At 36.9% G+C, this 15,160-nt stretch overlaps 1 protein-coding gene across 1 annotated transcript; it reads left to right on the top strand.

Annotated features, from left to right (window-relative positions):
* Nucleotides 1-241: 241 nt before the first annotated feature.
* Nucleotides 242-14,197, top strand: NAPG (NSF attachment protein gamma). The gene is made up of 12 exons (XM_035901616.1): nucleotides 242-429; nucleotides 1,792-1,859; nucleotides 3,015-3,099; nucleotides 3,542-3,559; nucleotides 4,150-4,180; nucleotides 4,646-4,755; nucleotides 4,893-4,959; nucleotides 5,683-5,753; nucleotides 7,471-7,549; nucleotides 8,065-8,144; nucleotides 9,614-9,743; nucleotides 10,784-14,197. Exons 1-12 carry the CDS (start codon nucleotides 422-424, stop codon nucleotides 10,931-10,933), a joined length of 897 nt encoding a protein of 298 aa, XP_035757509.1. The 5' UTR covers nucleotides 242-421; the 3' UTR covers nucleotides 10,934-14,197.
* Nucleotides 14,198-15,160: the final 963 nt, after the last annotated feature.

The following is a 15,160-nucleotide window of genomic DNA, read 5'->3' as shown; positions in this document are numbered from 1 at the left end:
CTGCTTGGTCCCTCTTCTGCCTCAGAGGGTCACTCCCGACCGTGAGTGCTAAAGGCCACCCCTCTTCCCCGACTTGGGCGAATAAAGCGGCCCTAAAACTAAAAAGTCGTGTCGGTGAGGCTGTGTGGCTCAGGGGCCTGGAGCCTGGGCAGTTTCCTGAAGGGCCGTGTAGCCTTTATTGCTCTGACCGTGACCGAAAAGCGAAGGGTCCCTCTTCTGCCTCAGAGGGTCACTCCCGACCGTGAGTGCTAAAGGCCACCCCTCTTCCCCGACTTGGGCGAATAAAGCGGCCCTAAAACTAAAAAGTCGTGTCGGTGAGGCTGTGTGGCTCAGGGGCCTGGAGCCTGGGCAGTTTCCTGAAGGGCCGTGTAGCCTTTATTGCTCTGACCGTGACCGAAAAGCGAAGGGAGTCACTTCTCTTATGCTGAAGTGAGTGGGAGAAAGACAAACTGGAGAAAAGCGTGATGGGGATTGTGGTGAATGGAAGGGATTAACCTGCCTGAGGTGGTGTGTTTGTTTGTTTCCTGCCTATGAGAAATGTGTGATTGTTTTTTCTAGATGGCCTCAAAGACCTGTGCTGATAATATAGCTTAGAGGGCTTGCCATCTATCTATGATAGTCTTTTAATGTGGATTTTAACACTGAACATAGCCATTTTGCTTATAAGTATCAATTTCATTGACTACAGTATAGATGTAATACAGCTGACTAATCTAAAGATGCTGTAATTTTAGTAAGAATAGTGTCGGGCCTTCCTGAAGTCATGGATCACAAGTATAAAGTGTGATAGAGGAGAGACCCCCTCAGAATAAATAAATCTCTACCAGAGTATCTTACACAGATTACTTGACCAAAAGTGCCTTTCAGTGGAATTAATTTTAAGTTTCTCCTGGAAAGCATTTGAAATAAAAGGCGTCTAAATCTCAAATTGTGTGCAGATTAAAATATTGTGTATTTCAGCTTGATGCGTTTGAGACTGCCTGTGATAAAAATAAAACAATATAAAGGTTTGCTTTAGAGTTACATACTGTGGCTTTCATCCAAGTAAGACTGCAAAACCAATGTAGAGTTTATATACAGCTTTTTTCCAAATTAAGTATGTATTGCATCTGAAGAATATGCCTACAACAAATATGGAAGTGGACTCTGAACTTATGGGAATTTTAATACTTGTTTTAGAAGTGAGGAAGTCATAATGTTGAAGGCAACATTGCCTGATGACTCATCTCATTTTGCAACGTATATTTTTCCCTATATATGTCTGTGTGTGCGTGTGGCACCATTTAGTGTCATGATCTGTTGTAAACGTATAAATGACATGAGGCTTTGTCTTCATGTTGGTAATTAAATTCTTTCATTTGTGTATGCAATGGAGAGTCTGATAATTTCAGCAGAAAAAATGTAGAGGAACACTGGAAACTTCATGATGTGTAGCAAAAAATATCGTCAGGTGTTGTATTAGAAATCTTGAGCTATCATATTGGTGTAGGTGGAAGTATTTTTCTTCTGTTGACTTCTTATTATTGAGGAGCTGGACTTAGGAAGACTCTGTGGGGACAGCAGAAGCATGTTAGGGCAAGGCATGTAACTATGGGAGATCATTGCAGTGCTTTCTGCAATTCCTAACAGTGCTGGCATTTATTTTTACAGTTGGATGCCACCATAGTATTGGCATATAGGTAATTTCTCCTTTTCAGAGGTAGCCTAAAATTTTAAATATATCTGAAGTGCTTTGAAGGTAAAACATAAATCTTTACTAATTGTTGATAGGCCTTTCTTCTTGCATTTTAGTCTGAAAACTGGATTCTTAAAGTGGAAACCAGATTATGACAGTGCAGCTACCGAATATGGGAAGGCAGGTATGTATGGCTGTAAATATGGCCGTCTACTTTATGGTGGCAAAGTATTCTTTAAGCTTAATCGCTGATAATATTTTACATGCTTTCAGTGGAGTGGTGTGTAAGTAAAACTGTTGCGAAGACAAAATAAGATGAAACAACAACAAAAAAATACTCTTAGTAGCACTATAAAATGAATTTCAGATTGTACTTGGAAATCTAGAACAGTTGTCAAAACAATTCTTTTCTTTTTTTTTTTTTCAGGCTTACAACTTCTTCTTTGTATGTCACTACATGTGATAAAAATAAAGCTTTCCTCCTTTCACTTGTCCACCCCCAAATCCTATGACTTTACCTAAACCCAACAAATATTCAAGCGGTTTTAAAACTTTGTTTTTTCATCATCTTATGAAGTATATCCTGACAAACACTGTCTCAGTAAGATAGAGAGATGCTGCCAGTTTTTTGTAGGCACAGTAAGATCTCTTTCCTCCTTTTTTTCCACTATAAGTGTCACACTGAATATAAAATTCTTACTAGTTGATTCCTTTTTGCTCTTAAACAATTTTCTTCCTTTTTGATAATAGCAATTTACCATGGTTTTTTTTGGCTTCTTAGTCTAGGCATTCCTACTCGTTCATTTAAGTGTGAATAAAAATACAAACTTGGAAGAGCAACTGGAGCATCTATAAATTGAAATTTATTTTAAATCCTACTTTAATATCCTATCAGTTTAAAGGAGATAGAAATACATATTTGTACCCTGAAGTGGTTGTGTTGAGGAAGTTCTTATAGGTATACCTTGTTGATGGTACATTTCTATTCCTGCCATACCGATTTTGTGTAACCTCCAATGATTAAAGCTATATACATATGCATTCCTGTAATTAAAATACAGAATGAGTGAATTCCAAAATCCAGCTAAACACATTATGCACAATGTGTGGTACAGTGATGGTATGGAAGTATTGTTGACAGTAAATGTTTTTAATGGTAACTAAGTGACTAATAAAGCAAGGAGGACTTGTCATGGGATTTTTTGGAAGAGCTTGGTAAACTGTAACTGTTCATGTAAAAAGTCTGTTTGCATCTTTAGGTGGCTAAATTCTTGAGCAGAAATGGTGAAAAAAGGAAAATGGCAAGCTGTAAATGAGAACTTTATTTGATTTCTTGCAGCTGTTGCTTTTAAGAATGCCAAGCAGTTTGACCAGGCAAGGGAAGCCTGTTTACGGGAAGCAGAGGCACATGAAAACAATAAAGCGTATCTTTTCATTTATTGTTATTCTTTCTTCCAAGAAACTGACTAGTTGCTATTTAGAATGGGATAATGAGGGTTGGTAGAAGACACATTTAAAATATTTGTGCATTTTGTCAATCTAAGAAAATTGTCTATTCCTGTGTGCTTTGAGTAGGAAAACTAAAGAATTCTTTTGGTTAGAAAATCTGTGTTGTTCCCAATAACATCTGGAGTGATAAGATGCTGACCAGTGCCTGAGATGTCTAGGTGCTTCAGAAATGATTATATTTTTATTTAAATACCTACAAATGGGTAGAATAAACTAAATGCAACTCTGACATTGTAGTAGCCTTTATGGGATTCCTTGCTTTGAAACTAGAACTTGTATAAGATTTTGTACACTAATAATCTTTCTGCATTATATTTTTGTGGGTTTTGTCCTTGACTTTGACAATGTTACTTCCAGTCTTTTCCATGCTGCCAAGTAAGTACAGAGGCACTGAGTAATCTGAAACAAATTTTTTAACATATGGTACAAGTATGAACTATCATTTTGATCTCACTGTAGTAAATGGTATGGTTCGAGTGATTTTGTGGTTTCAAAATCAGTTTAATGAAAGCCTGGGCTAGGAAAGTCTGAAAACTTGCAATGGCCGTCTGAAGAAATTGATTTTAATATTCTTCAGCACCTTTTCATAGTAAATACTTTTTCTTAGATGAACTTTTTGTAATTTCGAAATTCTACACTGCTGAGCTTACAAACAAATTTTTCATTAAAGAAATTTTTTATTAAAGAGGACTTCAAAGCAAGCAGATAATGACAAATAATCCAAATATTGCCTGTGGGTCAGATCCTGAGAATAGATTTTTAGCGGGGAGTGCTGTTGAAGTACTTCATTTGTGGAAGATAATGTTACACGTGCATCATCTCATTAAATAAAACACTTGAAACATCTTCAAAGCATTAAATATTGACAATGAAGTGATAGTTGATGCATGTTAACTTTTGCTGTGTAACTACAGCTTGCTGAAGTATACCATCTCTAACTAAATTGTAATTTTTTTCCTCTGCAGAGCTTATGAACAAGCTGGCATGATGCTAAAGGTATTTTCATATAGTAGTTTTTAGTAAGTTCTGCTTTCTAGTGAAGAATATTGTGCAATAGACCATTTTCAAACGTATTTAAACAAATTTCATTTTAAAATTATATTTTTCTGTTGACTCATAGTCTTCATCAATACCCTCAGTAGGTTAGGGAAGTGACATCGGTAATTGGGGAAAAAAAATGGTTTTCCTTTTGTAGAAGGAAAGGGGAGGGCCTCATGTCAGAGGGTAACAGAAGAGTGGTGCTGCTTCTGCTCTCAACTACCACAAATTCATGCCTTACATGAAAGTTTGGTACTTAAAAGTTAACTTTATGGAGTTGGTGGTCAACTTTGACTAGCTCTACAAGTTCGTAAATAAAAATTAGAATTTTAATAAAAAAGGTGTTACAGTTTGCTTTGATTTGTTTCGTTGTACATAAGCAGAATTCCTGACAGCAACGTCCCTCTTCCTGTTGCTTTGCAGGAGATGCAGAGGCTCCCTGAAGCAGTTCAGCTGATTGAGAAAGCCAGTATGATGTACCTGGAGAACGGGACACCAGATACAGCAGCTATTGCACTGGAACGGGCTGGAAAGTAAGTCTGTGGTATTGGTGGCTAGAATGCATGCAGAGCATGGGTATGTTTTTGCTTTTCTTTCTTGTCTTTTGGATGCTGTTAAGTAAAAAATATTTTGACTTCATCTGAAGAGAAATTACGTATGTTTATTACAGGTTAATAGAAAATGTGAGCCCAGAGAAGGCTGTGCAGCTGTATCAGCAAGCAGCGTCAGTGTTTGAGGTAAGGTGGGGTTTTTTGGTTTGTTTTTTTTGTTTGTTTTTTGTCTTTTCTTATCAGCAAAGAGCTTTCCAGTCCCAGAAAGTATATAGAGATGAATGAATTGGAGTTTAGGGGCAGCTATAGAGTTAAGAAAAAGCCCAAGATAGGTTCTAAATTATTTTTCCTTCCTTTCACATTGGTGTCTGAGTAATGAAGCTGAAGGCTTCTTACACTGTAAAAAGTTAGGAGTCAGTTTGCTTTGCCATTTTCTCAGTTTAGGACTTGACTGAATCTGAAAAATGTATGTTGTCAAGTTTTCTGCCTCTTGTTAGGCAGCCCAGAGGATAGGGAACATGGCTGCTGTTGAGTCCTGGAGCCTAAACTAGTTTGAAATCCTTGAAGGCACAGAAGACAAGAGTTTGCTTGATGCTCTACCCATCCCATGAGCAGATGATTTGCCTTTTTCCTTCTGCCTTTGGTGTACTTCTCTGTCATCAGTCATCAAGTGTTTCCAGATTAGCAAGTTTGCGTTGATGTTGCTTTGCTCTGTAGATCCATATAGAAGCTGGCCGTGGGACTTGGGTGCACCAGTACTCTTCCTGTTCCCCTTGAGTCTGCGAACTGCTGATACAATAATTAACAGTTGTTTTAAGTTACAGATGACATACTTGAAATTAAGGTCTAGTGGTCTTAATTCTATACAAACTAAATACAAATGCATGAATTCTTTTTGTTCTTCTCCAGAATGAAGAACGTTTACGGCAAGCATTAGAAATGCTAGGGAAGGCATCAAGACTTCTAGTCAGAGGACGCAGGTATAGCCTTACACCTTTTTTTTTTTTTTTTTTTTTTTAATGTAATTGAATATTTAGTAGTGATTTTCGTTGGGTTTTTTTCTTCCGTTGGGTTTATATACTGTTACTTAATTATTTGAGACACACTTCAAACTAAAATTCGGTTTCTGTGGGATATGCCATGGTTATCCAGGAACCATCCAGGTTTGTGTTCTGGGACGGGAGAATGTGGGCTTGTAAGGCTTTGTTTCTTTCATGTTTGCTTGAATAGCTAGAAGGTACATACACCAGTCTTCATTAATTCTTAAACTACTTCAGGAAATTTTGTGTTTTATTTTCTTCCAGCACTAATATGTAGAAAGTACTTGGAAGTCTTTTATAGCTGTGGAATATAAAACAGGGGAATTGGGTGACTAATCTGAGGAAAGAAACCTGTTTGCAGCAGTCTGATTTGGACTTGAAGAGTGTATCTTAGAGTTTCAATGGGAATTTATTTTAATTGTTAATTGATAGCACCAAACTTGACCTGTAGCAGTTCAGCTTAGACTTGCTTCACTGAAACACGTAGTTCATTTAAGAAATTGTCTGGGTTTCTAACTCTACTTTTAAGACACTGTCATGGTTTAACCCCAGCTGGCAACCAAGCACCACACAGCTGCGCACTCACCCTTTCCCCCCACAGTGGGATAGGGGAGTCAATCGGAAGGGCAAAAGTAAGAAAACTTGTGGGTTGAGATAAGAACAGTTTAATAATGGAAATAAAGTAAAATAATAATAAAAAAATGCAGTGAAAAGGAGAACAACAAAAATAGAGAAACAAAACAGAGGAAAAACAAGGGATGCAACCACTTACTACCTGCTTATGTACACCCAGCCTGTCCTCAGGCAGTGATCACTTCCCCCTGGCCAACTCCCCCCAGTTTATATATTGAGCATGATGTCATAGGGTATGGAATAGCCCTTTGGCCGGTTGGGGTCAGCTGTCCTGGCTTTGCCCCTCCCCCTCTTGTGCACCTGGCAGAGCATGGGAAGCTGAAAAGTCTTTGGCTAGTGTGAGCACTGCTTAGTAACAACTAAAACATCAGTGTGTTATCAACATTATTCTCATACTAAATCCAAAACACAGCACTGTGCCAGCTACTAGGAAGAAAATTAACTCTATCCCAGCTGAAACCAGGACAGACACTATTTCACTGCAGAATTGTAGTCAGAGAAGGAAATTTACCAAGTAATTTGAAAGTCTTTCTGTGAAAGCAAGTCGGTATAGCTTCAGAACATCTGAAAGTCTTGGTTGCTCTGCTGCTTTATAGCTCACATGCTATTGCTAATTTCTAGAAGCTTAGTATGATGATTAAAAAGAGTATTCAGACTCAAAAACAGTTGATATGACTTAATATTGATAGTTCATGGATATCAGACTTACTGATAGCTTATAGTGACCTCATGACATACAGAAATCTGTCAGGGTGCATAACAAGGCATTCAGCTTGTACAATATTATGAAAGATGTTTCTCTGAATGAATACCAGAGATGTTCTTGGCCTGCATGTATACAAAAGGAATTGCTGACTGTATATTTCTTTATCTACTTTGTTAGAGCTACTGCTGATTTTTAGTTGTGTTGCTTTTTGTTCCAGGAGACTTGCAGATGTATTGGTTAAATGCTTTGTAGTTAGCCTCAGGTTCATTATGCTGTATTCCTGGCACTGATACTCCTAACTGTTTTTTGGTTTTTTAGGTTAGATGAGGCTGCATTGTCTCTTCAAAAGGAAAAAAGTATTTATAAAGAAATTGAAAATTACCCAACATGCTACAAGGTAAATTCTAAGACACAATTTCTGATAGTGCATTTCAGGTTTTTCTGGGTAACTAAAGACAGCTGAGATCTGACTGACAATATGTACCTCTTGATTCAGGGGTACGTTTCTTGCTAAGTGATGAGAGTTTCTGGTAGTGCATATTTTCCCAACCTCTAACTGTGCTTTTTTTCAATACTATAATGTTGAAGGTAAGATGCTGTTATCTATGGGAGCTGTCAGAAACAACAGACACACACACAAAAAAGTTATCAAAAATAACAAAACACAAAAACTGTTGCTTGGTGTAACAGTTCTTTACAAGTTTGTAGGAGATAATGTGTTTCATACCAGCTGAGGATATGGCTTGCAACTTTTCCACTATGTTGTTCTCACTCTCTTGTGTCAGTATCTTAGAATCAGTGCAAATTATAATTACTTTTTTCACACTAAACGTTAGCAGTCCAGTATTTTTCTCATATTTTACTGTTCATTTCTAAAGAATCATCAAGCTGGGTTTTTTTGTTTTTGTTTAGAAAACTATTGCTCAAGTCTTAGTTCATCTTCACAGAAACGATTATGTTGCTGCAGAAAGATGTGTGAGGGAAAGCTATAGGTAAGTCTACTTTATGTCCTATAATTTTCAACTGATTGTTTCTTAATGTAGATCTGTTCTTATGAAAGAGCAATGGAAACACTGTCAAGAAATTTTAAGCCTGTACTTCTGTTGACTTACAGTACAATAATAGCATTACTTCGTAGGTGGCTATCAGGAATTACTCGCACTCTTAACAGATTTAGCTGTAATTACCATGGTGATTCTTAATGAACTAAAATTAAAAGTTAGTCATAAAGAAGTAGCTAAGTGTGACAGGTGAAATGAGGTGGAAATTAGAAGTTCTTGCCATTTTTTTCCCTTTTTTAAAGCTGAGTAAAACACTGTTATTGCTGGAATTCTTGCCTTACTGATATCCTTTGGGTTGTGTCTTTTTTTTTTTTCTTAAATGGAACAGAGATGGATTAGCTATTGTAAACAAATGTTTAGGATTAGAAGTGGGTATTTCTGGATGTTGCTAGCTAACTTATTTTTTTCAGAATCTTCTTGCCATATCATGTGTGGGGGCCTTAAAAAGTTGAATTTCTAACTAGTCATTACCATATTTTATGACAGTTTGAGGATGGAACTATGGAGTGCAGTCTCAAAATACACAAATAGCAGCATATCAGTATAATCAACTAAGCTATCTAGTATGGTGATTAGATTGAGGGAAAGATAAAAGTTTGCAGCATGTGAATTACTACATTTCTGGTTCTGTTGTTCTAGGAGATCTTGCTTTTGTCATACATTGGAAGAAGAAAAGCAAGATTTCTACATTCGTGACTCTCTTTTTAAATGGTTGATTGAACTGAAAGATAATTTAGAAAGCAGAAATTAGTCCAGTTGAATAACATTTAAATGAAGAAGGCATTTTTTACACATCCAGGAGAAAATTCTGGTGTCAAAATCTGGATTAGTGTTTAACCCTGGTTCCAGAGGTTTTCGCAGCAACTATCCATTTCAGCTTTCTTTAGGACTTCTGTAACAAAATACTGAAACAACATACTTTTACTTAAACTGTGTTTTTAGTAAAATTACTTGAACATATGTAGAAGTTAAATTGTTACTTTATTTTTAGAAAGAATTTTTTCAGATCAATCTTTAAGCATCTTTCTCCTATTTTCCAAGTCTTCAGTTTGTCTTTTATAGAAACTCATTATAGAATTTTTCTGTGTGTAAAGTGGAGGAAGAATTCATTGACTAGTCAGGAAAAATTGAAAAATTCTAATATTTTCTTTTTGTCTTGATTATGATTGTCTTCTTATTCTCAGCGTGCAAACTAATATTGCCGAAAGTTGAATTTTGCGGATATGATCCATGTACCTGGATAAATCAGAGTGGTTATAAACAGTTTTGTGGAATAAGCAGTCCATCAGATTCTTAAAGGCGTCTTGCTCTTCTGCTATTAGCAGCAGCATTTAAAGATAGGATAGCTGAGTGTCAAGTAGATTGCTGAAATGCCCTAAATGAACCTTAATTTCCTTCAGTATACCAGGATTTAATGGAAGTGAAGACTGTGCAGCACTAGAGCAACTGCTAGAAGGGTATGACCAGCAAGATCAGGATCAAGTTTCTGAAGTCTGTAACTTGCCACTCTTCAAATACATGGACAATGATGTAAGTGGGCAGTTCCTATGGATTTTTTTTTTTTTAACCCTTTTGCATGTTCAGGTTGAGAGAGAGATTCTTCTAGTAGAGGAAAATGAGAAGAGCAGGGTCCATGTATTTATTGCAACTTGCTCTGTCATCCTACCCTGTCCTTGTGAACTTTGTGTTCTTTTTTTTTTTTTTGCTGCCTGCCAACATGAAGTCCCATATCGTTCCTTTCAGATGGTGGGAAGGCTTAGGTGAAAGAGCAGTTTGCAATGGATTTTCTGAGTTTGTTTGAGCTGACCAAAATGCAGTTCCCTTCTGCTTAGTTCCTTCAGGGCCAGAACAGTTTGTTGCTTATGCTTTATCTCAGAAATACCATAGAGCTGATATGCGTGCATTAATAATACAGAATATGATGCCTACAGGATGGCACTGTTGAGTGTTCTTTTCAGTGCTTATTCCTTAGCAAGCTATTAATTAGAGAAAGGTAACTTTTTTTTTATTTTAAAAAAGTAGTTGTGTCTGTCTTCCCACCCCCTTTTTTTTTTAAATTGTACTTGTAAATTATAGGAATTATAAGGATAGGAAAAGTGTGAAGTGAAGCAGACACCCATCCATGCCAAACTTTGTAACAGTATTGACTAATTTTACTTTATTACTATGTTGAATAGTAAAAATTAAGGTGCTAGTCTTACTGAAAAACACTTGTAAGACTTTTTACATGAACTGTTTACTAGATAACGTATGCAGAGCTGCATAGTAAAAAATTATTTTTTTACATGAAGCTTGAACCACAGAAGCTGTAGGATGTGTCCAAATTATTCTATAATAAGTGGTATCTCACATCCCATTCTGAGTGTTTGAGATAGAATAAGCCTAACATTTGCTCATTTTTTCTAAGCTGGAAAAACACACTATGAAAGCAGCATCATTCTGTTTTCTGTACTGAATGTTACCTGCTTGTTTATCACAATAAACAGCATCAGTCAATTCTGTGCAGTGTAATTCAACAAGATTTTGCTTCTGTGATAGTACAAAAATTAAACTTGCCTTGTTATTGTCAGTATGCCAAGCTTGGTCTTACCTTGGTGGTCCCAGGAGGTGGAATCAAGAAGAAATCGCCAAATGCTGCACAAGACAAAGCAAGAGGACCAGCCGCAGTGGGCTCTCATGCTGATGAGGAAGAGGATGAATATTCTGGTGGACTGTGCTAGCTACAGACATAGTTTGTCTTAAATATCTGACTTATTTGTGATGTTGAGCATATCCAAAGGTACCAGATTTACCAGAGCTTCATTGCAATTGTGATATGGGAATGCTAATATTAACTTGGCAGCTTCTGGGTACAATACAGGAGAAAAAGCATGATTGTACCTATTGTCTTGAAACATCTTTGGACTTAATTTCTTACCTGGTAGGAGCTTCCTCAGGGCCCTGTCTTCAGGTGATGGGAAAAATTTCAGAGACATTTTTACTAAAAGCACAGTTTAAAAGAAACCAAAACTGCAGAAGCACTGGAGTAGGGAGAGTGGTACAAAATTTTAAATGCTGGATCTCAACAGCTGACATTTTTTCGTCCCAGTAATATGTTCATGATTGTTTTTAAATATATGATTATTCATCTGGCTATTTATCTCCTGTTTGACACTGTTCAAGGCAGACTGTGCCAGGCAAGATTTTTCACTAGTATAAGCACTAGGGGGAGCATTCAGTTTATTTTCAACATGTTTTTACTCCACTGCAGAATATTATTTTAATACCTTATTCTTTGCAAGCAGTATCCATGTGGGTGTGGAAAATACTAAGTCAACTAGTTAGAAGCTGTCTTGCAAGCTTAAAAGTACACACACATCTTTCATCTTAAGAACTTCATTGACCTGAAGCCCTTGGAAGTAAATGTGTGCATAGAGTTTGTAATGTGCACCTTGGGAATGGAAGGAGTGGACAGCCTTTCTTAGCAGCGCTTCTGAAGCATGCCATAACCAAAAAAGAAGCTGAAGGTAGCAGATAATGAGCATGGAATATAAAGCTCTGAAGACAATGTTTAACAAAAACTTAGGTGGAATGTTTCAATGGTATGTTTCAGTTCATGACTGTTCTAGGTGTTTATTTACTAATCAATACACTAGTTTACGAAGACATTTCATTCTTTCATATTTTCAAAGCATAGAACAGCTACCTCTTACAAATGGCATTTTTCAAACTGGCTCAGAATCTGAAATAACCAAATTTTAATCCATCTTCTCTATTTTTATTTGGTTTCAAGTTGTCATGTGTTTTGCAAGCTTCTGTGGTGTCTTAATTTTTTGGCCATTTTATGCTTAAAAGTTGACAACACTGGAAGCTTTACCTGTGGTCTCTTTCTTCAGAAAAACCTAATCAAGATCTTCACTAGGGTGAGATCACTTGAAATCCAGCAGGGGTTTGTGTGTGATAAGTGATGCCCAAAGTTCAATAAACAATAGACCAAATGCACAGTGTTAAATTTTGGTACAGTTTCTGCCATATTAAGGAACTGGATGTCTTCAAAAATATCAAGCTGACATACATGTGATGTCTGACGTTGGTGTGTCAGGCATAATTGCAGTGAAGGTAAACTTCCAGAGGGTTAATACTCACTTCCCTTGGGGTGGTGCTGGTACACAGTAGCATTGTGATGGGTGCACAAGCTACAGAATGATTTGCAGGCCGGGCTGCTGTAAAAGTCATGTTACTCAATTTAATGGATGTTCAAAAAGCAGCTTTGTCTCTTTGTATTATGCAATAATCAGCTTGGATTTTAAAGCTATTTGAGTCTAAACCTGTAGTTCTTTACTGTCTTGACAGGTAAATTCCCTTTGTTATTAATGATATATAGAAGTTTTTGCCTTTCTATAAAATAGTCAAAATAAAATTTGGGAATTCGGTTGCTTTTCTCTGATTACAAGTATACATGAAAGATGGTTTTGAAGACTTTCCTTTTCTTTTTTCACCATTGGAGCAATTCGCTCCAGTTTACTCAACTTCTGCCTTCTGGATTTGTTCATGAAGGTGACCATGCACTTTTTATGGGGAGTCTTTGTCACAAGTAGAAAAAAACCCACAGATGTAGGAGCACTGGGAACACTTAAGTGATTTTCTTTAAGCTTTTCCTGCTGCTTCTTCCAATTCTGAAATCTGTTTTGCCGTATGATCCCATGGAGTCTACTTTACTTTGTGTGTGAACAGTCGTATATATCCGAAAAGATGACATGCATAAGAAGAAAAATTGGGAGCCTTGTGTGCTTCTGTGAAGGAACTTGCAGACTTTATTTAAACTGTGCTTGTAACACTAACAGGCCCTTAAAAGAAAAATTTAATTTTTTTGCATTATATTCTTAAGGCATACTTCTCATATTGCCAAAAAACCAAAATAGATGTGCAAGACTGTCTTTCCACTCCCCCAGCTTTTTTCTCTTTTCCCTGTGCCAAGTGTGGAAAATCTGGGACAAAAGTAACCTGTACTAAACGTGTTAAGCTGCCATTGAATTGAAAGGGGCATCTCTGAATCTTAGGAGTAGAATCTTAATCTTTGATTGCAATGTTGCTGCAAAGACCAGATCTGCAGAAACAGAAATGTCTGAAAATAAGATGGTCTATTTTGTATAACTTATTCTCCTATTTTAGGCAATGAAAGTGTGATAGGAATGTTAACCACCTTTCAGTAAATACTCAACTATAGAAGAAGCTGTCTGTATATTATGTGTTAGTGTTTGTTTCTATCTTTCAAAGCAATTTGCACACTTATGTAAATATCATTTAAGTGATTTAAAGTGGAAAAGATACCATTTACAGCAAGAAAGTTTCCAAAACCAGTGTTGACTATAAGAAAAACAAAATTAAATTGTGCATGAAGGCTGAGTGATGGCCAATGCAATGTATATGTAAAACCAGAAGATTTCTAAATTATCTGTAACTTAAGACTCAGTAAGCCCAAGTGCAGTGTGAAACCTGTGCTTTATTTGTTCTTTTTCCAAATCTGTGGTGTACTGGAGTACAAAATGTGTTCGTAACAGCTCTACAGATGCTGCTTCTTGAGAAGAGGCTATGTGTTTCACCAATGTGAAAAATAAAACTTGAAACTAATGCATTTGTGCTAGCTTTTCCTGTTGTTGATCAAGTCCTGCTGAGCACCACCATTTGAAAATTGTATTATTTTTTAATCTCGAGCAGATTTTGTGTGTGACCATTTGTCTGCAGATCTTGTAACCAAACGTTGGAGGTATATTATGTGATCAAGGACTAAGTCTTGGGCTCTACTGGCTCAGGTTTGAGTGTTGGAAGTCACTGGTGTCCAATTGTTGTGGCTTAATCACTAGACATTTGCTTACGGCCTATTTCACTTATCCTGTGTTTTTTGTTTTTCTAACTGACCTTCTGGTACCTTTCTGCTGGCTTTCGTTATGTGAGGTGTAGCACATCCTAGGCAAATCTGTCCATTCAGAATAAAAGGTACGTATGTGTTTTGCCTCTCTGCTGATTGTAACACCTTGGTGGTTCATTGCTATCATTTCACTTCGCAAAGGCTTCTATTCAGAAAACAAAATTGTTATATTGGGTGATTGTCAGACCTGAATTTGTCGTCTTTAACAACACAAAATAGAGAGAAATAATTGATTCTCCAGTCCTCGGTCTACCGTAGTCTTGGCTAATCATGCAAGGCATAGTTAGAGTTTAAAAAAAAGGCTGTGTTTCTAACGATGAGGGAGGACATGCAGACTCTTAGATCTGCCGCAGTGATAAAGCACTTGTTCCACAGTTGGGCTGGTTAAAAGCATAGCCAACTCTTGAAGTCTTCTGGAAGAACACACAAATACGCTCCAAGATTTACCTGAATATGCTGACATCCAGAAAGGACTGAGAAACGTTAGTGGGAGCAGCAGAGACACGAGAAAGTTTCTTGCACCAAACTGTGCTTTGAGTATCGATACTGACGGTGACAGATGCATCGTGTGTGCCTCTGGGCTTGGCTGGAGACTAAAAGATGTGCCCACAACAAATTGACTGAGGGTCAGTTGAATGTGGAGGATATGCCCGAGCCATTAGAACGTCAACATTCATTTCTAGCAAGTGTAATTTTAGAAATAGTGTTTGCTGTCTAGCAAGAATGTGTAAAAGTGACTTTATCGCTGTTTAGGTCATAGTTTTTTGCTGATTTAAAACCCAGACTTGGGGGTGGGATGAAGAGGAAAGTTAGTTTGGTTTTGCAATGATTCATTCTTTATCAATGTCATTTTACTTGTGCTAAAGTGTTAACTGTTGTATATTTAAGCAGCTCTATAGATGAACATTTTTCTTTCTCCCAAGGTTTTAATTTGTAGTTCTATTTCAGATTTAGTGGGGGATTTCATGTTAAAGCAGGGATGTTTATATTTGAATGAAAACTAATTTTGTTAAAAGTACATAAAATAAGTAGGTTTCTG

This window comes from Egretta garzetta, unplaced genomic scaffold (assembly GCF_000687185.1).
Source record: "Egretta garzetta isolate BGI_Z169 unplaced genomic scaffold, ASM68718v1 scaffold259, whole genome shotgun sequence".
NCBI classification, from domain to species: domain Eukaryota; kingdom Metazoa; phylum Chordata; class Aves; order Pelecaniformes; family Ardeidae; genus Egretta; species Egretta garzetta.
Note: the sequence above shows the minus strand (reverse complement) of the source record. Positions and strands in the feature narration are given on the sequence as shown.